We start from the raw sequence: 25,539 nt of genomic DNA, 5'->3' as shown, positions 1-25,539 counted from the left end.
AAAAAATTATTTATTTATTTTAGCTGTGTCCCTGGGTCTTCGTTTCTGTGCGAGGGCTTTCTCTAGTTGTGGCAAGCGGGGGCCTCTCACTATCGCGGCCTCTCCTATTGTGGAGCACAGGCTCCGGACATGCAGGCTCAGTCGTTGTGGCTCATGGGCCTAGTTGCTCCGCAGCATGTGGGATCCTCCCAGACCAGGGCTCGAACCCGTGTCCCCTGCATTAGCAGGCAGATTCTCAACCACTGCACCACCAGGGAAGCCCCTAGACCAACACTCTTGAAGGGTAGAGAAGGCAGTCTTATGTGGAAACTACAGACATCATTGACTCTGATGAAATAAAATTCATATTTTATGGCAAGACAAGAAAAATTTAAACATAAAATCTTTCTTTGCCTGTTTGGGCCTCCTCCCTCCCCTTTAGTGTGTATTGTGCATCTGCATTAACCAGATCTCCTTAGGAGATAACCTTCCTTCTTGTAGAAGGCCATGATGACCCATGACCCACTACTCCCTGTGTACACATAGATCTGGATTGTGTAAACTGTCAATAATACGTCATTTAACATATAGCACTCTGTCTCAAAAACTTATATAACTGTGCTTTGACCTCTAACAGATGGAAAAATTCTCAGAGCTTTCTGAGAGGCTTTCTCCAGGTTATAATCCTCAATTTGGCTCAAATAAAAGCCTCCATTTCTTTCTTAGATTGACTGATTAATCTTTTTTTTTTTTCCATCGACAACGCCAAGTGGAAAGTCACAAATGCTAATATGAAGAAGTTTTTGGAAAACTTTGACCAATTAATTTTGTTTATATTCACAAACAGTACATGATTTTTCTAAAAATCCATGTTTAAGGCTGAAAGAGCTCTTTCAATGTTTATAAAATTGTCCAAGGATAAGAAAAAATATTGGGAATCATGCCATGCAGAGTATTCAAACCTTAGGAATAGATGTGATGATCCAGAAATTGGCCAAGTGAGAAAGACAGAGCCCTGTGGAATCAGACAGGTCAGGGGGTACTTAGTCAAAATCATAGAAAGTAGAATGGTGGTTGCCAGGGGCTGGCAGGGAGGAGGAGATGGGGAGTTCGTTTCCGATGGGTATACAACAGCTTCAGTTTTACAAGATGAGCAGTTATGGAGATGGATGGTGGTGATAGCTGTACAACAGAATGAATGTACTAACATTACTTAACTGTATGCTTTAAAATAGTTAAGATGGTAGATTTTATGTTATGCGTTTTGCCACATAAAACAATTTAATTAAAAGCAAAAAAAAAAAATAAGAGAACAAGAAAAACAGAACAACTATCCCCCAAAAAACCCCCCAAGGGGCGGGGAGGGGCACCTTCTTTCCCCAAATCCAAGAGATTCGAGGAGGAGCTGCTGGAGATGAAGAAGGGAAACCTTCACTGAAGGTTTCAAGGGGAAATGCTCAGTAGCAGCAAAGAAGACATGTGGTAAGACTGATGCCAGCCCAGGGGCCTCAATCGAGGCACAAGTAAGGGTGTCATCAAGTAAGTGCTAATGTCTCACGCTGGGCACAAAGCTGACTCTGCCATCTGGATGAGGACGAGGTGTTCTAGAAACACCCCCGCCCAGCTCCTCTCATTCCCTATCCCTCAAGTCCATGGTTTCCACCTTTCCTGTTCCTGTCTTGTCAGAATGGGAAACTGGTAATATAGTAGTTCCTAATTCAGTTTGGTTCGGTGTGGGGCGTAGATCCCTTTGAGAATTTTACAAAAGCTGTAAGTACTCCTCCCCAATAGAACATACACATTAGCCCGTATCTGTACAACTGTGCATACGGATCCCCTTGTTAAGCCTCAAACTCTTAAGATTTCCTCTGATTTTTTTTGCACTCACACCCGCAGAACTTTCAATCTCAGCTCTTCAGTAACAGTTCTTCCCTTATCTGACACTCAGCTCAGAAATTTACAAAACCATTGTAGTGATTACAAATGATGATGTCAAGTAGACAGCACTATTTACTTGGGTGCCCCCAGAAGTAGTAGATTTGGTCAATAAAGGCTTTGAGGAGGAAGTATTTTAGGCAGAACCTAATAGATGTATCGGACAAAAAGGTAAATCTTTAAAGTATGTAGCATTTTTTTTTCTTTTTTTTGGCCACACCGCCCAGCTTTCAGGATCTTAGCTCCCTGACCAGGGATTGAACCTGGGTCCTCAGCAGTGAAAGCGCAGTCCTAACCACTGGACCGCCAAGGAATTCCTGAAAGTACGTAGCATTTCAGTGGGGGGGGGGGAATAAACCAACAAAGGTTAGGGTGGTGACATATAGCTGATTCTTTTTCCTATTTCTTACACATTTTCATTAATAGGATTATCCTTGACTCAGATCACACACCACATCCATCAGCAAACTTACAATTTGATGGTGGGCTCCACCTTCAATTCCTGCCTAGAATTTGACCACTTCACCTCCTCTGCTGCCACTTCCCTGGTCCCAGCCTTGAGCTCTTCAGTCTGTTCTGACCACACAGAAGCCAGAGGGATCTTTTTTGTTAAGTCAATCATAGCATTCCTCTGCTGAAACTCACCAACGGCTTGCTTCCCTCATCACCCCAAATACAAGTCCTCCTTCACTGCAGAGCTGTCCCACATGGCTGCAGCCCCCTCAGGTGCCAGTGGTGGTACAGAGGGGACCAGGACCCATGTCACTATGACAACCAAACGTGCCCCTCCTGACTCCAAAGGTTTCAGTCCTGGCCCCTTCCCTCCCAGCTGTATCACCTTGCTGGGCTTGTTTCTTCATCTAAAAGCAGGGGATGACGATAACAAACTTGAAAAATTCTCATGAGAATTAGAAATATAGCCCTTCTTTGGTTTATGTCCCAATAAACCCATCATAAGTTGAAAATATAAGTCGAAAATGCATGTAATACCCCTAAGCTACCAGACATCGTAGCTTAGCCAACTTACATGTGCTCAGAACACTTACATTAGCCTACAGGCGGGCAAAATCATCTAACACAAAGCCTATTTTACAAAAAGTGTCGAATATCTCATGTAATTTTTTGGATACTGTACTGAAATGAAAATGAAAAACAGAGTGGTTTTAAGTGTGTTGATTGTTCATCCTCGTGACTGCGTGCTGATGGGGAGCTGCAGCTCACTGCCGCTGCCTCGCATCACGAGCATCGTATTGCATTTTGCTGGCCCGGAAAACTACCAAAATTCGAAGTACAGTTTATACTAAATGCGTGTCACTTTTGTACCACCATAAAGTTGAAAAATTTTAAGTTGAACCGTCATAAGTCGGGGGACTGTCTACAGATGTCTGGTGTCCAGGGTGCAGGGTAAATGGTTGCTAATGATACTGGTCTAGGAATGAGCAAACTCAATTGCGCCTATTATCTGCACCTGAAGATTTACACCCTCATATAACATCCTTTTCCAATGTCTTCTGAATTAGTCTCTCCTATGATCGGGAAGGAAGGTTATGGGCTGGGGCTACAGATCATGCTTCTCTATCCCTCCCCCATGGAGCTGGCCCTGAGGGTGGCCTACACACAGCAGCCTCCATTGGAGGCAGCCCCCCACACAGCTCCCCTCTTTCAATGTGGGCCGGGAATCAGCAGGCTCCCACACTTCCGCTGTCTGATCCTAGACCAGTTTCTGAACCTCCTGGGCTTTGCTTCCTTATCTGCCAATAGGCACGCTGACTGAGAGGCCTTGCTCCACAGGGCTGAGCTGAGGAGGAAATGAGAGTGTGAGCAACATCCTGAGCCCCGTCCAGGTGGGAAACAGGTGTCCTGACCTTAGCAGCCATCCCTGGGCTAAAGCCTGGGGCTCTGTGTCCCCACCCTCAGTGGCTTCCCCCTTGACTTTGGAAGCTCGACTCCCTCTTACTGCGTTTGGCTGGCTCCCTCGCCCAGCCAGAGAAGCCCAGCTCACTCGAAGACACAGATTCCCACTCCAGGAAACCAGGCCCCCATCCCAACCACTCGGCCCCTGCCTGGTCCAGGCTAGTTCCAACACCCCGAAAGAGGAAGGCAGGGGAATCTGAGCAGAGAGACTGCTCTGTTCCAGACCAGCCTCTGCCAACGCCCAGGAGGCTGGAACGCTTCTTCTGCAACGGTGACCTTCCCCCACAACCTAAAAGTCCTGTCTTTGGATGGAGCATCGGAAGCTTAGAACCCAGCCTCCATTACTTACTTCTTCAAGAACTGATGTTTCTCTTCTCAGTCACTTTGGCCAGAGAGAGATTATAGAACATCATTTAATTTAAAAAAGTAGGGTAGACAGGAAAGTAGCACAAAAATATAGCGTTGCCGTGGGAGGGCGGTGCTTATGCTGAGGAGCTGACGCCAGAGGAGGCTGTGGATTTGGGGAACAAGTATTCTCTAAAGGAGGGAGAGAGTGGCCTGAAGGGCAGAGAACCAGGAGACCTTATCTGAGACCCCTAACAACAAGGCTCTGTACCCTGATGCCACACCACACACAACAGTGTGAGGGGATGATACGACGAACTCCGTCCGCTAAGCGTGAGCCTGGGCCACGGGCATTGGTGTGTTAAGTAACTGGAGGACACCAAAGGCCTCCGTCACCCCAGACCTCCCTGAGGAGGCCTCGCTGTGCTGTGAAGCACAGGACTGGCCTGGAATCCACTACGTTGTCACCTTCCTACTGCCAACCTAAGGGGGCCAGTGCCTTTTGGCCCCATTATATGATACTCTCTCCCAGGACCTAATCCACTATTTGGTTAAAAATTCCCTCAGCCACATCCTCCTCTTCTGACGAAGGGTTTCCCCGTGTGCGCCTGACGGGTGGCTTTGGGGTCTTCATTTTCTCCGCCGGCTGACACTCTTCAGTTCATCCAGCTCCTTCTCCATTAAGTGGGATTCAGCAGTGGTCTCAGAGAGCTGGAAGCAGAGCAGCAAACCGTTATAAAGAAGGACGTTTCTGGGCTACGTTTCAGGTTGGCAAGGCCAGCCCTGCGCGCTGGGAGAAGCCCCACGGCATTTCCCTTAACGCTGCCGGCAGCCTCCACGACGGGAAGCCCTTGGTAACTGGGCAGAAAGTAACCTCCTGATGACCCAGGGCCTCAAGCACTTGAAGAACATTTACCATCCATTCTATCAACATTTTTGATCACCTAGGGTTGCGTGGCACTCACTGCGCGAAGGACACCAGGTTTCAGGGGATGAAAAACGCAAATATTGGCGATTTTAAGGTTAAAGGACTAAGGTCTAAGTTGCTTCTGAGTCGTGGCTCACATAAAAACGTTTAAAAAAGCATGCCACTTCCCGCATCAGAATCCTTCAGTGGTCTTTAGAGGAGAGGGTGGAAGACACTCCAGGCAGGGACAGAGAGACACAAACTCCAGAGGTCAGCTTACTGTGAAACAGAGGAGCCGCACTTCCTGAGCAAGACGCTATTCCAAGAGCTTTGCTTATATTATTAACTCACTAATGAGGTAGATCCTACTAGCGTGCCCATTTTATTGCTGAAGATACTACGTTTCTTACAGATACAGAGCAGTTAAGTAACTTGCCTGAAGTCACACAGCCAGTGGCGGAGCTGGGCCAGGGACCTGGGAATTTTAGCTCTAGACACCTGCTCTTAACCACTGCAATGTGTGCTCTGCTGCCTCTCAACCAACCGTCACACACAGCCCTAGGCTCAAAAGGTTGTTGGGCTTTTAAAAGCCACAGGAAGCCGATGCCAACGCAGAGAGTGCCCGTCGGCAGGTCTGCGCGGGGCACTGACTAATGGCTGCGTGGTGCAGGACCTCGCCCAGCCCGGAGCAGGCTGTCCTTCTTCCTGAATGCCTTCATCCCAGCCTCCATTCCCACCTTTATCTTTCCACATTCAGCTCAAATATCCCTTCCCCTGCAACATCCTCCCGACTGGACAGAATGAATCTCTCTCTCCCATGTGCGGATACCAGGCCGTGGAAAGACTTTAATCACTGCCCTTACCATGAGGCACTGTCACTATGTTTACTGTCTATCTCCCCACTTGACTGGGAGCCCTGGAGGGTGGGGACTGTGTCTGATTTGGTTTTGTATCTTTGGATTCACAGCAACGTACCTGAGCAAATTGGCACTCGAGAGGTGTGGGCTGGCTGAAAGGACTCGCAGTGGACCTGCCTAAAGAAAGCCAAGGCTTCCCTCCCCACCACCCTCCTCACCATGTCCAGCAGGATGTCCACCTTCAGCCGCAAGAGATTGTTCTCTTCCTCCAGCTGCTGGTTCCGCCTCCGGAGGCGCTGGGCCTCCCTCCGGTCCACACCTCCACTAACCCCTGTCTCTGGTGGAAGGACACAGGCAGCAGTCACAAGGCGGGGGTTCCTTCCACCATCTTGCTGGGCAAAATGGTAGGAAATGCAGCCCACCTGCTATCCACTGGCCGTTTTCAAACTTCAGGCTCTGCCCGGCCAGGTTCATGGTGGGCGTTCCATAGTCAAGGCCCAGCTCCACCTCCCGGGTCGACCGATCCAACTGTGGGGGAGACGCGCATGTTGGCTTCAGGAGGCCAGAGCACAGGGGCTCGAGGCCCAGCACCTCTTCTGCTAACGGTGTGATCCCAACAAAGCATTTCTTCTCTATACTCATCACCCAGCACATTTAGTGATTGTTTTTAAGTCAGAAAATTAAATAAGGTACCCCCAAAACTTTCAAACTGTAAGAGAGAAGAAACGTACAGCTTTATACCATAGATATTTTCTGGAAAAGCTATATATGCTGAAATTTGTAAACTGAATTATTTCGTATGTACAGGGCACTTAGCAGTTTAAGAAATCCTACTGTAAATTTTGAATAAAGTGAAAAATTCTTTTTAAATGTAATAAGCCCGAGCTATCATTTGTTTCTTATGGAGCTACATATGTCCTGGGAAAGGCATAAAATGCTAAGGCCCAAGGAGTAGTAGGAGCTGTTCTTTAATGTGTTTTTCAGTGTTTCTACAGCTCACTGAGCGCCCACCCTGCACCAGGACTGGTACTGGATATACAGAAATGAATGCAACCCCTCTGCCCTCAAGGAGCTCAGAAACTGTCTTTGGAGCTGTGATATATCCTTCTGAACGCTCTTAATGATAGCAAAACATCATCCTTTGAGAATAAATTTGATTCTTAGACATGAGTAAAACTGATTCCTGGACAAGTCTTGGGAGTCAAGTGAAGTCAAATTGGATAACATCATTTGGTCCCCAAAATGATAATGAGGACGACTACCTTTTAAGGTTCTTCAACAAGCTCTGACAATAATTCCCAAAAAGGAGTTTAAAAATGTTTTCAGCAATAACAATAATATGAATTAAAAGGATGCCCTCCCACGAGGATACCTCTGGAGGACCACACTTTCCATAAGAAACCAGGCTCGATGCTCCAGTCACGCTGCACACCAGGTCGAGCCCCATGCTGACACTCACATTATGCAGGTTGGAGAGAGACGCAGACTTCCGAGGGGGCGTCTTCTTCGGACTGAATGTACTCCCAAAGAGAGGCATCTTTGGCCTGATGAAGGAAAGGTCAATGCTCTCTTCTCCTAGGGGCAGAAAAAGTCAGGGATACAAAGAGTTGGGTCAGTGACCTTGCGCCCCTGTCCCGGAATCATGAAAACACACATCTCATCACGTGGCCATTAACAATCCTGGGTAACAATCCTCAGCTCCCATGTGCTGAGTGCTCACTACGTGCTAGGCATAGTGCCAAAACCTTGGCAATATCTCAGGCCTCACAGCCACTCTTTGTTTAGTTCCTCTTCCTATACCTATTTGACAGATGAGGTTTAGGAAGACTAAGGTCCTAAGTGTGAGTATTAGGATGCAGGTCTGTGTGGCTCTACAGTTCATGTTAACCACAGGCAAGTGCCTAACTGGCCTGTCTTAAGTTTTGTCACAAATTGGCATTACCAGATTTACACTCTAGGGCAAGGCATGTGATCCTACTTATTCCTGAACACTCGTAAGACTCACAGCTAGGGCAACAGCTTCTATATATACTCCATTTTCAAGAAATGAAGCCTTTCCTGGGACTTGCCTTTTTCCTTTTTTTTTTTTTTTTTTTTTGCGGTACGCGGGCCTCTCACTGTCGTGGCCTCTCCCCTTGCGGGGCACAGGCTCTGGACGCGCAGGCTCAGCAGCCATGGCTCACGGGCCCAGCCGCTCCGCGGCATGTGGGATCTTTCCGGACCGGGGCACGAACCCATGTCCCCTGCATCGGCAGGCGGACTCCCAACCACTGCGCCACCAGGGAAGCCCCTTTTTGCTTTTTTATTGGTTTCTTTTTAAGTTTTTTTCATTTTTCTTAAAATTTTATTTATTTATTTTTGGCTGCATTGGGTCTTCGTTGCTGAGCGCGGGCTTTCTCTAGTTGCAGCGAGAGGGGACTACTCTTTGTTGTGGTGCACGGGCTTCTCATTGTAGTGGCTTCTCTTGTTGTGAAGCACAGGCTCTAGGTGCATGGGCTTCAGTAGCTGTGGCACAAGGGCTCAGCAGCTGTGGCTCACGGGCTCTAGAAAGCAGGCTCAGTAGTTGCGGTGCACGGGCTTAGTTGCTCTGCGGCATGTTAGGATCTTCCAGGACCAGGGCTTGAACCTGTGTCCCGTGCATTAGCAGGCAGATTCTTAACCACTGCGCCACCAGGGAAGTCCTATTGGTTCTTTTTTGATTAAAGAAGTTCTTAATTTTAATGGGATCTAACTTATCAAAATGTTTTTTTAATGATTAGTGTTTTTGTGTCCTATTTAAGAAATTTTTGCCTAAGGTCACGATATTTTCATATATTAACTTTTGGAAATTTTCTTCTTGCAGCTTTCACATTTAGGACTACGACTCATCTGCAATTAACTTTTGTATGTGGTGTAGAGCAGGGTCACGGTTCATTTCTTCCCATGTATTACCCAATTTTAATGTGTAGCTTAAAAAGATTCCCTCGGGCTTCCCTGATGGCGCAGTGGTTGAGTGTCTGCCTGCCGATGCAGGGGACACAGGTTCATGCCCTGGTCCAGGAAGATCCCACGTGCCGTGGAGCGGCTGGGCCCGTGAGCCATGGACGCTAAGCCTGTGCGTCTGGAGCCTGTGCTCCACAGAGGGAGAGGCCACAACAGTGAGAGGCCCGTGTACTAAAAAAAAAAAAAAAAAAGATTCCCTCTAAAAAACTGTAGACTGATGATAACAATAATGAAAGCACAGGTGAGCAAAAAGAAAGAACCACAGCTCTCACTTTTCCTACTCTTAGGTATAAAAATCTTCCTTCACCACATTATGAGATAGAAATAGTAATGAGTTTATCATATCTGACAGGAAGTTGGCCAAAAAAAGAGGGAATTTCTCAAGACTATCTGAAAAAAGATTTTATGTCAACTATCATTAAACGATAACTCAAAGTAGGAATTCATCACAATTAGCAAGACATATATTCAATGAGAAAATGAAGAAGAAATTCTGTGCTGTTTTCAGTGATGCAGAAATTAACATCACTAAAATTAATGATAAAAGTTTAGAAGCTTCTTTGGAAGCTTTACAATACATATATACACTGTACAGAAATATATGCATAAACGACTTATAAATAAATAAATAAGACATTTACAGGTGTGTGCTCATGAGAGTTTTACTAGTGTGTGTTTCTGATTAAAAACAGTGGTAGAGGGCTTCCCTGGTGGTGCAGTGGTTGAGAGTCCGCCTGCCGATGCAGGGGACACAGGTTTGTGCCCCGTTCTGGGAAGATATCACATGCTGCGGAGCGGCTGGGCCCATGAGACATGGCCGCTGAGCCTGCGAGTCCGCAAAAAACAAACAAACAAACAAAGAAAACAGTGGTAGAGAGCCCTGAACCAAGATGGCGGAGTAGAAAGACGTGCTCTCACTCCCTCTTGCAAGAACACCAGAATCACAACTAGCTGCTGGACAATCACTGACAGGAAGACACTAGAACTCACCAAAAAAGATACCCCACATCCAAAGATAAAGGAGAAGCCACAATGAGACGGTAGGAGGGGCGCAATCACAGTAAAATCAAATCCCATAACTGCTGCGTGGGTGACTCACAGACTGGAGAACACTTATACCACAGAAGTCCACCCGCTGGAGTGAAGGTTCTGAGCCCCACGTCAGGCTTCCCAACCTGGGGGTCCGGCAACGGGAGGAGGAATTCCTAGAGAATCAGACTTTGAAGGTTACTGGGATTTGAATGCAGGACTTCAACAGGACTGGGGGAAACAGAGACTCCACCCTTGGAGGGCACACACAAAGTAGTGTGCGCATCGGGACCCAGGGGAAGGAGCAGTGACCCCAGGGGAGACTGAAACAGACCTACCTGCTAGTGTTGGAGGGTCTCCTGCAGAGGCAGGGGTGGCTGTGGCTCACCGTGGGGACAAGGACAGTGGCAGCGGAAGTTCTGGGTAGTAATCCTTGGCGTGAGCCCTCCCAGAGTCCACCATTAGCCCCACCAAAGAACCCAGGTAGGCTCCAGTGTTGGGTTGCCTCCGGCCAAACAATCAACAGGGAGGGAACCCAGCCCCACCCATCAGCAGTCAATTGGATTAAAGTTTTGCTGAGCTCTGCCCACCAGAGCAACAGTCAGCTCTACCCACCACCAGTCTCTCCCATCAGGAAACTTGCACAAGCCTCTTAGATAGCCTCATCCACCAGAGGGCAGACAGCAGAGGCAAGAACTACAGGCCTGCAGCCTGTGGAACAAAAAACATATTCACAGATAGACAGACAAGATGAAAAGACAGAGGACTATGTACCAGATGAAGGAACAAGATAAAACCCCAGAAAAACAACTAAATGAAGTGGAGATAGGCAACCTTCCAGAAAAAGAATTCAGAATAACGATAGTGAAGATGATCCAGGACCTCGGAAAAAGAATGGAGGCAAAGATCGAGAAGATGCAAGAAATGTTTAACAATGACCTAGAAGAATTAAAGAACAAACAAACAGAGATGAACAATACAATAACTGAAAGGAAAACTACACTAGAAGGAATCAACAGCAGAATAACTGAAGCAGAAGAACAGATAACATTCTGGAAGACAGAATGGTGGAATCCACTGCTGCGGAAGAGAATAAAAAAAAAAGAATGAAAAGAAATCAAGACAGCCTAAGAGACCTCTGGGACAACACTAAATGCAACAACACTCGTGTTGTAGGGGTCCCAGAAGGAGAAGAGAGAGAGAAAGGACCAGAGAAAATATTTGAAGAGATTATAGTCGAAAACTTCCCTAACATGGGAAAGGAAATAGCCACCCAAGTCCAGGAAGCGCAGAGAGTCCCATACAGGATAAACCCAAGGAGAAACACGCCGAGACACATAGTAATCAAACTGGCAAAAATTAAAGACAAAGAAAAACTTACTGAAAGCAGCAAGAGAAAAATGACAAATAACATACAAGGGAACTCCCATCAGGTTAACAGCTGATTTCTCAGCAGAAACTCTACAAGCCAGAAGGGAGTGGCATGATATACTTAAAGTGATGAAAGGGAAGAACCTACAGCAAAGATTACTCTACCCGGCAAGGATCTCAATCAGATGCCATGGAGAAATCAAAAGCTTTACAGACAAGCAGAAGCTAAGAGAATTCAGCACCACCAAACCAGCTCTACAACAAATGCTAAAGGAACTTCTCTAAGTGGGAAACACAAGAGAGGAAAAAGGACCTACAAAAACAAACCCAAAACAATTAAGAAAATGGTCATAGGAAGATACATATCAATAATTACCTTAAACGTGAATGGATTAAATGCTCCAACCAAAAGACACAGGCTTGCTGAATGGGTACAAAAACAAGACCCATCTATATGCAGTCTACAAGAGACCCACTTCAGACCTAGGGACACATACAGACTGAAAGTGAGGGGAAGGAAAAAGATATCCCATGCAAATGGAAATCAAAAGAAAGCTGGAGTAGCAATACTCATATCAGATAAAATAGACTTTAAAATAAAGAATGTTACAAGAGACAAGGAAGGACACTACATAATGATCAAGGGATCAATCCAAGAAGAAGATAAAACAATTATAAATACATATGCACCCAACATAGGAGCACCTCAATACATAAGGCAACTGCTAACAGCCATAAAAGAGGAAATTGACAGTAACACAATAATAGTGGGGGACTTCAACACCTCACTGACCCCAATGGACAGATCATCCAAAATGAAAATAAATAAGGAAACAGAAGCTTTAAATGACACAATAGACCAGTTAGATGTAATTGATATTTATATGATATTCCATACAAAAACAGCAGTTTACACTTTCTTCTCAAGTGCACACGGAACATTCTCCAGGATAGATCACATCTTGGGTCACAAATCAAGCCTCAGTAAATTTAAGAAAATTGAAATCATATCAAGCATCTTTTCTGACCACAGCGCTATGAGATTAGAAATGAATTACAGGGAAAAAACTGTAAGAAACACAAACACATGGAGGCTAAACAATACATTACTAAATAACCAAGAGATCACTGAAGAAATCAAAGAGGAAATCAAAAAATACCTAGAGACAAATGACAATGAAAACACGATGATCCAAAACCTATGGGATGCAGCAAAAGCAGTTCTAAGAGGGAAGTTTATAGCTATACAAGCCTACCTCAAGAAACAAGAAAAATCTCAAATAAACAATCTAACCTTACACCTAAAGGAACTAAAGAAGAACAAACAAAACCCAAAGTTAGCAGGAGGAAAGAAATCATAAAGATCAGAGCAGAAATAAATGAAATAGAAACAAAGAAAACAATAGCAAAGATCAATAAAACTAAAAGCTGTTTCTTTGAGAAGATAAACAAAGTTGATAAACCATTAGCCAGACTCATCAAGAAAAACAGGGAGAGGACTCAAATCAATAGAATTAGAAATGAAAAAGGAGAAGTTACAACAGACACCACAGAAATACAAAGCACCCTAAGAGACTACTATAAGCAACTCTATGCCAATAAAATGGACCATCTGGAAGAAATGGACAAATTCTTAGAAAGGTATAACCTTCCAAGACTGAACCAGGAAGAAATAGAAAATATGAACAGACCAATCACAAGTAATGAAATTGAAACTGTGTTTAAAAATCTTTCAACGAACAAAAGTCCAGGACCAGATGGCTTCACAGGTGAATTCTAGCAAACATTTAGAGAAGAGCTAACACCCATCCTTCTCAAACTCTTTCAGAAAACTGCAGAGGAAGGAACACTCCCAAACTCATTCTATGAGGCCACCATCACCCTGATACCAAAACCAGACAAAGATGTCACAAAAAAAGAAAACTACACGCAAATATCACTGATGAACACAGATGCAAAAATCCTCAACAAAATACTAGCAAACAGAATCCAACAACACATTAAAACGATCATACACCATGATCAAGTGAGATTTATCCCAGGAATGCAAGGGTTCTTCAATATACGCAAATCAATCAATGTGATACACCATGTTAACAAACTGAAGAATAAAACCCATATGATCATCTCAACAGATGCAGAAAAAGCTTTTGACAAAATTCAACACCGACTTATGAAAAAAACTCTCCAGAAAGTGGGCATAGAGGGAACCTACCTCAACATAATAAAGGCCATATACGACAAACCCACAGCAAACATCATTCTCAATGGTGAAAAACTGAAAGCATTTCCTCTAAGATCAGGAAGGAGACAAGGATGTCCACTGTCACCACTATTATTCAACATAGTTTTGGAAGTCCTAGCCACGGCAATCAGAGAAGAAAAAGAAATAAAAGGAATACAAACTGGAAAAGAAGAAGTAAAACTGGCACTGTTTGTAGAGAACATGATACTATGCATAGAGAATCCTAAAGATGCCACCAGAAAACTACTAGAGCTAATCAATGAATTTGGTAAAGTTGCAGTTTACAAAATTAATGCACAGAAATCTCTTGCATTCCTATATACACTAATGATGAAAAATCTGAAAGAGAAATTAAGGAAACACTCCCATTACCACTGCAACAACAAGAATAAAATACCTAGGAATAAACCTACCTAGGGAGACAAAAGAGCTGTATGCAGAAAACTACGAGACACTGATGAAAGAAATTAAAGATGATACCAACAGATGGAGAGATATACCATGTTCTTGAATTGGAAGAATCAATATTGTGAAAATGACTATACCACCCAAAGAAATCTACAGATTCAATGCAATCCCTATCAAATTACCAATGGCATTTTTTATGGAACTCGAACAAAAAAATCTTAAAATTTGTATGGAGACACAAAAGACCCCGAATAGCCAAAGCACTCTTGAGGAAAAAAAACGGAGCTGGAGGAATCAGACTCCCTGACTTCAGACTATACTACAAAGCTACACTAATCAAGACAATATGGTACTGGCACAAAAACAGAAACAGCTCAATAGAACAAGATAGAAAGCCCAGAGATAACCCCACACACGTATGGTCAACTAATCTATGACAAAGGAGGCAAGGATATACAATGGAGAAAAGACAGTGTCTTCAATAAGTGGTGCTGGGAAAACTAGACAGCTATATGTAAAAGAATGAAATTAGAACACTCCCTAACACCATACACAAAAATAAACTCAAAATGGATTAGAGACCTAAATGTTAAGACCGGACACTATAACACTCTTAGAGGAAAACGTAGGAAGAATACTCTTTGACATAAATCACAGCAAGATCTTATTTGATCCACATCCTAGAGTAATGGAAATAAAAACAAAAATAAACAAATGGGACCTAATGAAACTTCAAAGCTTTTGCACAGCAAAGGAGACCATAAACAAGACAAAAAGACAACCCTCAGAATGGGAGGAAATATTTGCAAACAAATCAACGGACACAGGATTAATCTCCAAAATATATAAACAGCTCATGCAGCTCAATATTAAAGAAACAAACAACCCAATCCAAAAATGGGCAGAAGACCTAAATAGACAATTCTCCAAAGAAGACATACAGATGGCCAAGAAGCACATGAAAATCTGCTCAACATCACTAATTATTAGAGAAATGCAAATCAAAACTACAATGAGGGTATCACCTCACAGCAGTTAGAATGGGCATCATCAGAAAATCTACAAACAACAAATGCTGGAGAGGGTGTGGAGAAAAGGGAACCCTCTTGCACTGTCGGTGGGAATGTAAATTGATACAGCCACTATGGAGAACAGTATGGAGGTTCCTTAAAAAACTAAAAATAGAATTACGATATGATCCAGCGATCCCACTACTGGGCATATACCCAGAGAAAACCATAATTCAAAAAGACACACGCAGTCCAATGTTCATTGCAGCACTATTTACAATAGCCAGGTCATGAAAGCAACCTAAATGCCCATCAAGAGACGAATGGATAAAGAAGATGTGGTACATATATACAATGGAATATTACTCAGCCATAAAAAGGAACAAAATTAGGTCATTTTTTGAGACATGGATTGATCTAGAGGCTGTCATACAGAGTGAAGTAAGTCAGAGAGAGAAAAACAAATATCGTATATTAACGCATATATCTGGAACCTAGAAAAATGGTACAGATGAACTGGTTTGCAGGGCAGAAATTGAGACACAGATGTAGAGAATAAATGTATGGACACCAAGGGGGGAAAGTGGCGGGGATGGTGGTGGTGGTGTGATGAATTGGCCGATTGGGATTGACATGTATACACTGATGTGTATAAAATGGATGACTAATAAGAACCTGCTGTATAGAAAAAATAAATTAAATAAAATTCCAAAAAAAAAAACCCAACAACAAATAGCGGTAGGCCCACAACCTGGAAGATGGCATTTGACACTTTAGGACTTGGACAAACCAGAATCATTCCAGCTTGGTGGTGGACAGGACATCACTGAGGACTAAGATGATGAGGGAATTTGAAGCTATGCTATCATATCATCCAAAACACAGTGGAAGCCCCTGGCATTGCTTCTGCTGGAGAAAAGAAAAAGGGTGGAAGAGGGAAGACAATTAATCTTATGTCTACAGAGAGCGGAACAGGAATGAAATGGGAATATCCAGGAAGAAAGATTTTTAACTCAAAAAAGAAAAGGTCACAACAAAAACTAACTAATATCACTTCCTGCTTATCCACTAGGGTTTGGACACAATGCTAGCACACTTCATATATTTCTTTTATTCCCTGTAGTAACCCCATAAGGTAATTTTCCTGTCCATATCAGAGATGAGAAAACTAGGGCTCGGAGAAGTTATCCAATTTTCCCAAGGTCCACAGCCATGGTCAGCTGGCTAAAGATGTATACCAAATTATGCTTGTATTAATAACTTGTGGGGGAGACTTCCCTGGTGGCACACTGGTTAAGAATCCTCCTGCCAGTGCAGGGCACATGGGTTCGATCCCTGGTCCAGGAAGATCCCACATGCCGCGCAGCAACGAAGCCCATGCACCACAACTACTGAGCCTGCACTCTACAGCCCACGAGCCACAACTACTGAGCCCGCGTGCTGCAACTACTGAAGCCCGTGTGCCTACAGCCCATGCTCCGCAACAAGAGAGGCCACCACAATAAGAAGCCCACGCACCGCAACAAAGAGTAGCCTCCACTTGCCGCAACAAGAGAAAGCACACGCGCAGCAATGAAGACCCAATGCAGCGATAAATAAATAAATAAATGTATTAAATAAATAAATAAAATTTAAAAATAAAAAAAAAATTTTAAAAATTCAAAAAATTTTTTTAAATTAAAAATTTTTTAATTAAAAAAATCAAAAGAAAAATTTAAAAAACCTTGTGGGGTACATCATAAAAGGAAGCATTTTCATCCATCACATTGGCAAAATTTAAGAGCTCAATAATATCCAATGCTGGTGAGGGTATGGAGAAAAAGATACTTTCATTTACTCTTCGTGGAAACATAAGATGCTATCATTTTTTCAATTAGGCAAAAGCTAGCAAAGTTTTTCATGTGCCCACGCTTCTAAAAACTCTCCTCCAGAAAGAATTGGACATGTTCACACAAATGTTCTCTATTGTTGATAACAGCGAAAAATAAGAAACAATTCAAAATGCTTACTAATGGTTGGTGTAGCCAAATATATCGTGGCACATTCTTATAAGGGAGTCCTAGACGTCAAGTAAAGACAGAGAGACAGCTGTACATGGACCACTCTAACATTAAGAAAGCAAGCGAGGGACTTCCCTGGTGGTGCAGTGGTTAATAATCTGCTTGCCAATGCAGGGGATATGGGTTCGAGCCCTGTTCCGGGAAGATCCCACATGCCGCAGAGCAACTAAGCCCGTGCACCACAACTGCTGAGGCTGCGCTCCAGAGCCCAAGAGCCACAACTACTGAGCCCACATGCCTAGAGCCTGTGCTCCGCAACAAGAGAAGCCACGAGAAGCGGCTTGAGAAGTCCAAAGAGAAGTCCGCGCACCGCAGCAAAGAGTAGCCTCTGCTCTCTGCAACCAGAGAAAGCCTGCCCACAGCAACGAAGACCAAACGCAGCCAAAAGTTAATTAATTAATTAATTTTTTTAAAAAAAGCAAGCGACAGAACAATGTGTATACTATAATCTCACATAAGACAAAAAGAAAATAAAAAGTGAGCATATAGGTCGCTAAATAAAAAAGATTTGGAGGGATAAACTGCACACAGTGGTTAAATCTGGGAAAGGAAGTAGGATGGCTGACTCAACTGAATTTGCCATTTTTAAAAACTTTTAATTTTAATTCTAATTTTTTTTGGCCGAGTCGCTCAGCTTGCAGGATCTTAACTCCCCAGCTAGGGATGGAACCTGGGCCCCTGGCAGTGAGAGCACCGAGTCCTAACCACTGGACCACCAGGGAATTCCCTGAATTTGCCATTTTAAAGGTAAAAAAAAAGCCAAATAGTGGCAATTTCATGTTACAATATAAAGTTATATTAAAGAAATATATTTCTGGATTTACTGAATTATTACAATGATAATAATATATCCATATATTACTTATGAAAAAACAAATGAACAAAAAAACCAAATAAAAAGCAGTCCCTGCTCCTCCAAGATCTGGAGACCAATTGAAGAAGGAAAAATAAGCCAAGTTGTTCTTGCAAAGCCCACAGTGGTGCTAAGAGCACTAAGCCTGAGCATATCACCTGGACACAACAGACCAAGTTCTAGGCCTGGCTCTGCCCCTCAGTTGCCGGCTAAACCCGGCCAAGTTACTTTATTCCTCCAGGTTTTAACAGGGCACTTCACGCATGACCTCACTAATTCTCACAACACTTAAGCCAAGCACCGTCACCAATATATTACAGATGAGGAAAAGGAAGGGTCTGGACTAGCTTTTAAGTCAGATCCACTCATCCACAAACAGCTCTGGCTGAGATCCTGGGATCCTAGAACATTAGTATGGACCAAGAGGTCCCAGCTGTACCCTTGGCCCAAGGAAGCCTTCTTTCCAGTGGAACTCCCTGGAGAGAAAGGGCTCAGCACAAAGGAGAGCTTCTAGGTTCCAACCATTGCTCTGCTTCTCAACCCCAGTGGGACCCTGCAACTTACCTTCCCTGGGCCCCAGGCATAACAATAGTACCCACTCACAGACTGTTTTTTGTGCTTTAGTGTTTTTAAAAAACTGTCGCACTTGATGCCCACAAACAACCCTGGCAGAAGTAGATCAAGTAGTTTGTTCCTGTCTACAGATCAGAAAACTGAGGCTTAGAGAAGTTAAGTAACTTGTTCCCAGTCACGCCGTGGGAAGGCGGTGGAATTGGGCTTCAAGTAAGGTCTACTCGTCTGCGCTGATGATAATAATCACTTCAACACTGTGCAACGCTTTACAGCTTGCAATGGGCGATAAAATACATTATCTTATTTTAATCTAACAAGAAGGTGAGGAAGCAGTCTCTGGCTTTCATCGGATTCTCGAAGAGTTCAGAGCCAACCAAGTATAAACCACGCAGGTACACGCCCACCCAGGGCTGTAAACTAACGGTAGCGAACAAACGTTCGTTCGCAAGCTCTCGTTAATCACCTTCACAGCTGACTTATGAGAGGAATCACCACCCCAATTTACAAAGGAGGAAACACACTTGGATAAAGGAGGTGACGGGCCTGCGGTAAACCCAGCCCCCGTCCCCTGCTCCGCGCCCTCCGGCTGCCCCAGCTGCGGAGAGGCCCTGGGTCCCCTGGGGAACGCCCGGGGATCCCAACCCTCCTCAGGCCCTCGGGCGACGCCGGGCTCGGAGACGTACCTGACGTGCCCCAGAAGCTGAGGTTCCAAGAGAACCCCCCCCCGACCTCCCGCTAGGTACCCAGCAGAGGCCACGTCCCCCGCCGCGACCTAGACCGCGAGCGCCTCCAGTCCGCGGGCCGCGCGCACGCGCACACGCAGCCCCGCCGGGCTCTACCACCGAGGGAGGTGGGGGTACCCGACACGGCACGGTCCCCAGCGCGAGCCTACGCAAAGCACCAGAAACTCTTGAGGACTACCCCCGATATATTTAATAGAATCCACAAAGGCAGTGTCTTCTGGAGTCACTTCCATGCCCCGTGCTACAGGCTAGAACGAGGAACCACACTCACCCTCCCCACAAACCCCTGGGTCTGGTCTCCCCCGCCTACAGGGGCCGTCGCCGTGGTAACGGCGTCTCGGGATGAGGTGGAGGCTCGCCACGCCTCCGTTGTCGTGGGAAAGGTGCGAGTGGTGGCTGCGGCCCGCGTTGCCTGGAGAACGTCAAGACTTACAAACGCAAAATGGGCCTCTCCCCGACGTCCCTCCTCCTCTTCCTCCTCCCAGACCACAAAACAAAGCGCACCCCTTCCTGGTGGATGTGGGGACAACGGGTGTCGGGTGTCCCATCCAGAACTTTACAGGGTCCCCAGAGGGAGCCGTGGCGGAATAGGCCCCGAGTTCGTCGGATTCCGCCTATGTCTTCAGGTAAGATGAACAGACAGGCAGTGACCCTGCCTGCCAGCCTCCCCACGCCGGGCCTCTCATCGGCTTTGACGGGCTGGGGAACCTGAGGTCAGGGGCCGCTTCAGGGTCGCACAGTGAGCAAGAGCAGAGAGCTACTCGAGCATCAACTCCAGATCTCCTAAAATCCTAACTGTGTGTATTACTGGTTCCATTTGACAAATGAAGAGACTCTGGGTCATTCAAGGGATATTTACTGGCTGCTTAGTGAGTGCACCAGGTCATCCATCCAGGGAGGGGCAGGACCCATAGGTCTCTGGCTCCAAGTGCAGTTTTCTTCCAACTACACGTTACTTCATTGAAAAGGGGAGAGTTCCGTGTCCTAGAACCAAACCACACGGTCTAACCCAGCACAGTCCAATGGAAACATAATGTGGGCCACATATATAATTTAGAATTTTCTAGTAGCCATATTTTTTAAAAAGTAAAAAAAAATCAGATGATGTTAATATGACTAATGTTTTAACTCATATGTCCCATATATGATCATTTCAACATACAATCAATATTTTCAAGTTTATTCTGCTTCAGTTTTTAAATTTTAATTAACTAAAATTAAGATTTTAGTGTTTCGGTCACACTAACCAAATTCCAAGGGCTCCATTGTCACATGTGGCTAGTGGCTACTGTGATGCACCGGTCTAGTCTTTTCCTGTCTTTCTACTGTGTGTCCCTCTGCTTGGGTGGTATTTCCCCTCCCCACTTACCTAATTAACTCCTGCTCTTCCTTCAAGTCTTGACTCCCTTGACTAGGTCGTTATCCACTATTATGTTGTCTCTCAGAGCGCTGTGTCCCTCCCTTTGAAGCAGTGATCAGTTATAATTCATGGTTATGTATATAATTAATTATCACTTGTCACCCCTAGTAGACATAAGCTCCATTAAGGCAGGGATAAAGTCTGGTTTAACTCACCAACCTGTCCCCCAGTAGGGACACATCGCTGGCTGTGTTGGGCAGTCAGTAAGTAGTCATTTAATGACTGAAGTTTAAACTGAACAAAAGTCTGTCTGACTCCAAAGTCAGCATTGTTTTAACTTGTTTAACATGTTTAAGTTAAAATGTGTTAACTTTAAACAACGGACTTTCAAATCTCAGCTGCCAGAATATGTGCTCCATGAGGGCAGAACGTGTTTTTATTCTTCCGCTCACCTGCCCCTAATATACAGCACAGTGCTGGGCACAGGGTATTCAATAAAGTTAGTTTGCTCCCCGACCCATTTTTTCTCCCCAAATAGTGACAGTAAAAACTTATCATGCTTCAGAGAATACTTACCCTAAAATGATATGATGAAAATTTCAGAAGGGAACAGAGTATTTTAAATGTGTCTTTTAACAAGCATAATATTCAGTTCCCCATTAGGCCTGGGTAATAATGTTAAGCTAAAGTAAGAGGCTTCTTAACAGGGTCCCCCTAAGCCTGGCTTTTCAGAGAACATGGAGTTTTCCAGTCATGCTGGCGGGGGTGGGTGGGTGGGTGGGTAAAAGTGAGAAGCCCTAAAATGCACCTGCCTCCTCTTTACCCTCACCCCCTTGCCTGTATGGCTGAAGACTAGGGGCAGGAGGCAGGAAATAATAGTTTTGACCTGAGCCTGGGCCAACCTTTCCTACAATCCAACTGACTTAGGACAGCCCAAAGTGGATAGCCTCTTTGGACCAGAAAGAAGTATGGTGAGTGAGTTAAAAATGGAATCAAATATTGAGTGAACCTAATTCCTAGAGAGTAATTTCCCTAATGGAGAAAGACGTAGAAGCAAATAAATTCTGGTTCTGCATTGTAAGTGCTATAATAGAGACTTGAAAGCAGAATCCTGGACTTCACAGAAAAGGGGTGGTATTAATGGCCTGGAGTAATTCAAGAAGGTTTTCCAAAAAGACATATCACCTGGACTGATTGAATGGAGGGAATTGCATGTACAAAGGCATAGAGGCGCAAAGCGCACACCATGGCAGGGATCAGGAAAAAGTTCGGTGGGGCAGGCATGTAGGATGGATGGCTGGGGAGAAGACAGCAGAGCAGAAGGCGTGAACCAAAGGAGAAGAAAGGAGACTGGTGAAAGGACACCTGGGTTAAGTTTTCCATCAAAATATACCTTTTCTCTGTCTTTCCATTACGTATGAGCTTCTTGAGGGCAGGTCTGAGTCTTTTACTTCATTATAACCAGGCCTATACCACCAGGCTCTGGACAGGGAGGACCCACAGATGGTAGTGATGAACTCCTCCTGGCCAATAAGCAAGGACACAGGAGAGCACTCTGGCCAGAATATTACAAATCCAGGAGGAAAAGTAGTGTGGGGCCAGTTTCCTGAAAGGGAGCAGAAAGCCTCAGCTAGATTAGGAGCCTCATGCTGAGGAGATGGACCCAGTATCATAGAAGCCCAGCATCTGAGGGCTGAAAAGGGGCTTAGGGACCTAATCCGAATCTCTGACTTTACAGGTGAGGCTCAGAGAGCCAAAGAGATTTGACTGCATTTCTAACTTGGAAACTGGCTTGCTGGAGGGTCTGGAGCCCCGTCTTTTCAGCAGTCTAGTCTTCTTATTTTTATTTATTTATTTATTTGGCCACACCGTGTGGCTTACGGGATCTTAGTTCCCCAACCAGGGATGGAACCCGGGCCCCTGGCAGTGAGAGCGCCGAGTCCTAACCACTGGACCACCAGGAATTCCCTAGTCACCTTATTTTTAAAACCAGAATAATTCTCATCAGGGGGTGGTGGGGATCAGCAGGTAGAAAGCAAAAGTATATATGCCTTGAAGTTCTCTGTTAAGAATGTGGTACCTATATGACAATGTACACATGTGGGCTTCTCATGTGGTACATATATACAATGGAACATTACCCAGCCATAAAAAAGAATGAAATAACGCCATCTGCAGCAACATGGGAGGACCTAGAGATTGTCATACTGAGTGAAGTAAGTCAGACAAGAGAAAAACAAACACCATATGATATCACTTATATGTGGAATCTAAAAATATGGTACAAATGAACTTATTTACAAAACAGAAATAGAGTCACAGATGTAGAAAACAAACTTATGATTACCAAGGGGGAAAGGGGCAGGGGAGGGATAAATTGGGAGATTGGGAATGACATATACACACTACTATATATAAAATAGATAACTAATAAGGGCCTACTGTATCGCACAGGGAACTCTACTCAATACTCTGTAATGACCTATATGGGAAAAGAATCTAAAAAGAATGGATATATGTATATGTATAACAGATTCACTTTGCTGTACAGCAGAAACTAACACAACATTGTAAATCAGCTATACTCCAATAAAAATTAAAAAAAATGGGCTTCTCAGACAAAAGCCTTTATTCCCCATTAACATGCAGCATGTGCCTCGCTATCAGCCCTGCTTACAAGATGAGTGTGGTTGTGCTTTCTAAGATGGTTGTATGCTATTTGTGATTCCCAGGAGGCTGGTGGAACAAAACAAGATTGTAGTGAGGAATGAGAGGCTCTTAAAAGTGGAAACTTACTGTTTGTCAGTTTACAAGAAACTGGACAATGGCTGATTTCAGGAACATGGATGTCATCAATTTCACTGCCTTGCCAATGGTGCCAGTAGATGAGCACCTGGCTGTCTCACTCACTGCACGGAAAGCAATGAAGGATGATGCCATGAGGAAGAATCTGGAGGACAGTCCACCCTGTATCCTTCTGTGGTGCCGTCTGCAATAGAGACCAAACACACCCGTGCAGAGGTGTAACCTGGGCTCGAGTCTATAACATACACCACTTACTAGCTCGTTTCTTATATGTTTGTTAATTTTTTTCAATTACTTAAGCCCTACCTGTCCTTTAAAAGAATATGAAGCTGTGAAGGATTGTTTGTCTTGAGTTTGTTTTACTAAGATAATCAGAAAGAGCCCTAAAGGGAGACATACTGGAAATATTCATTGAAAGAATGGGGAAGAAGAGAAAAAAATGTTCTTTTTACCCCATTGTCTCTTTCTTTCCCTTCTGCCTTCCAAAGAATTAAACTTATAGATAGAAACTTAGTTGTAGTCCAGCCCTCTGCCCTCAGACTAGTTAGCTGAGTGCCCAACTTTTAAAAAAAATTTTTTTCTTTTTTTTTTTGTGGCCACGCCGCACCGCAGCTTGCAGGATCTTAGTTCCCTGATCAGGGATTGAACCCAGGCCCTCGGCAGTGCAAGTGCAGAGTTCTAACCACTGGACCACCAAGGAATTCCCTTTGTTTCTTTCTTTTCATTTTCTTTCTTTCTTTTTTTTTTTTTTTTACTCCCTTTGACCTTTCCTCTTCTCACCTGCCACTGCCAGCACCTCTACCTGGGCCCAGACTTTGCCCCTTCTGACATCATCCAGGCTCTACCAGCATCTTTCTTCTCTGACTCTGCCTTTATTGATCCTGATCTCACTTCTGACCCTGAACCTTGTCTCTCAGGGACCCACAGAATCCCGCCTCTGGGGGACCATAGAACTCATCCAGCAAATAAAGACCCTCTCAGGTTATAAATAACCCTGTCTTTCCATCTTATATAGAGCTCATTTACCTTCAAGTCATCCTCCTGCCAACCAAACTGCATGTATCCCTCTGCATCACCTCACTTTCCATGCCTCTCAGAAACCCTTCTCAAGATGAGCACAGATGATCCCATCAGGATCTATTTCAGGGTCTCCCTTTCCTGGGCCTTTTTCTAATGTACGCTCTTTCTTCTTAATCCTACACTTATCTCAACCTAAGTAATCCATTTCACTTCCTATGATTTGTCATGTCCCTCCTTGGCATCTCCATTTGTCAAGTATCCTCCGATTTGTAAGAACACTTGAGGGTAATGGAAGTAGCAGTGAACCTTGCTATATGTGAAGGCAATGAGGAGTGGTAGGATTATGGGGCTTTTACAAAGGATATATCCTAGACCAATTGAGGCTAAGACAGAAAGAAATGCAAACGTAGAGAGGGTAGTAAGAGGGTGCATTGAACTGAGCAGCGATTTCAACAGTGATAAACAAGGTTGAGATGCCCTTGGACCCAGGCATCCTTCACCTGACAGAAACAGCTCTCTGTGTGACTGTGTGCACCACAGCATTATCTGTACTTGTAAAACAATTGTAAACAACTTAAATATTCAATAGCCAAGGTACAGTTAAGTCTATTAAGATGCATTCTCTAAATGGATTTGTATTCTGCCATTTAAAATATTATGAAGATTATTTAGCTTTATGGAAAATAATCATAATAATGAGTAGGAGAGAAGTCAGAGTAGTAAAATAGGCATCCACTGATATTATAATTATGTAAAAATGTGTGTATATCATAATGCTAGGAGGAAGTCTCCCGAAAACCTAACAGGTTGGTAGGGTGGTAGCGTAATAGATGATTCTTCTTATATTTTCCAAGGTGTCTAGAATATGGTTAATTTTTGTTTCTAATTTATAAAGCAACTCATTTAACACAAGATAAAAGAAGTGTGAATGTTCACAGAGAAAATAATTAAGTGAAAAGACAGCACAGAGGGCCCTGAACCAAGATGGCGGAGTAGAAGGATGTGCTCTCACTGCCTCTTGTGAGAACACCAGAATCACAACGAGCTGCTGGACAGTAATCGACAGGAGGACACTGGAATTCACCAAAAAAGATACCCCACATCCAAAGACAAAGGAGAAGCCACAATGAGACGGTAGGAGGG

The 25,539-nt window shown here is 44.3% G+C and overlaps 2 protein-coding genes across 7 annotated transcripts in view; one reads left to right on the top strand and one right to left on the bottom strand.

Moving 5' to 3' along the window:
• Positions 1-213: 213 nt before the first annotated feature.
• On the bottom strand, positions 214-19,271 carry CBY1 (chibby 1, beta catenin antagonist). Of its 6 annotated transcripts, none has more exons than XM_027107664.1 (6): positions 19,152-19,254; positions 15,773-15,891; positions 7,310-7,512; positions 6,360-6,465; positions 6,156-6,274; positions 214-4,884 (listed from the first exon to the last, which is right to left on the bottom strand). In XM_027107664.1, the coding sequence occupies exons 2-6, from the start codon at positions 15,804-15,806 to the stop codon at positions 4,804-4,806; spliced, it is 543 nt and encodes a 180-aa protein (XP_026963465.1). In that variant the 5' UTR covers positions 15,807-15,891; positions 19,152-19,254; the 3' UTR covers positions 214-4,803. The 6 variants fall into 6 exon arrangements, with proteins under 6 accessions (XP_026963465.1, XP_026963467.1, XP_026963469.1 ...); XM_027107669.1 differs by having other exon boundaries at positions 217-4,884; positions 7,397-7,512; positions 19,152-19,236; XM_027107666.1 differs by lacking the exon at positions 15,773-15,891 and having other exon boundaries at positions 19,152-19,271.
• Positions 19,272-23,314: 4,043 nt separating this feature from the next.
• FAM227A (family with sequence similarity 227 member A) overlaps positions 23,315-25,539 on the top strand; it is a 69,559-nt gene continuing 67,334 nt past the window's right edge. Inside the window, exon 1 of the mRNA XM_027106018.1 lies at positions 23,315-23,540. Coding sequence (XP_026961819.1) covers positions 23,396-23,540 — 145 coding nt within the window. The 5' untranslated portion in view covers positions 23,315-23,395. The remainder of the gene's footprint in view (positions 23,541-25,539) is intronic.

Source organism: Aethalodelphis obliquidens, unplaced genomic scaffold (genome assembly GCF_003676395.1).
Source record: "Aethalodelphis obliquidens isolate GAN/ISIS:26980383/991018 unplaced genomic scaffold, ASM367639v1 scaffold8, whole genome shotgun sequence".
In the NCBI taxonomy this organism is placed as follows: Eukaryota; Metazoa; Chordata; class Mammalia; order Artiodactyla; family Delphinidae; genus Aethalodelphis; species Aethalodelphis obliquidens.
The sequence above is the reverse complement of the archived record's forward strand: the minus strand, read 5'-3'. Positions and strand labels throughout refer to the sequence as shown.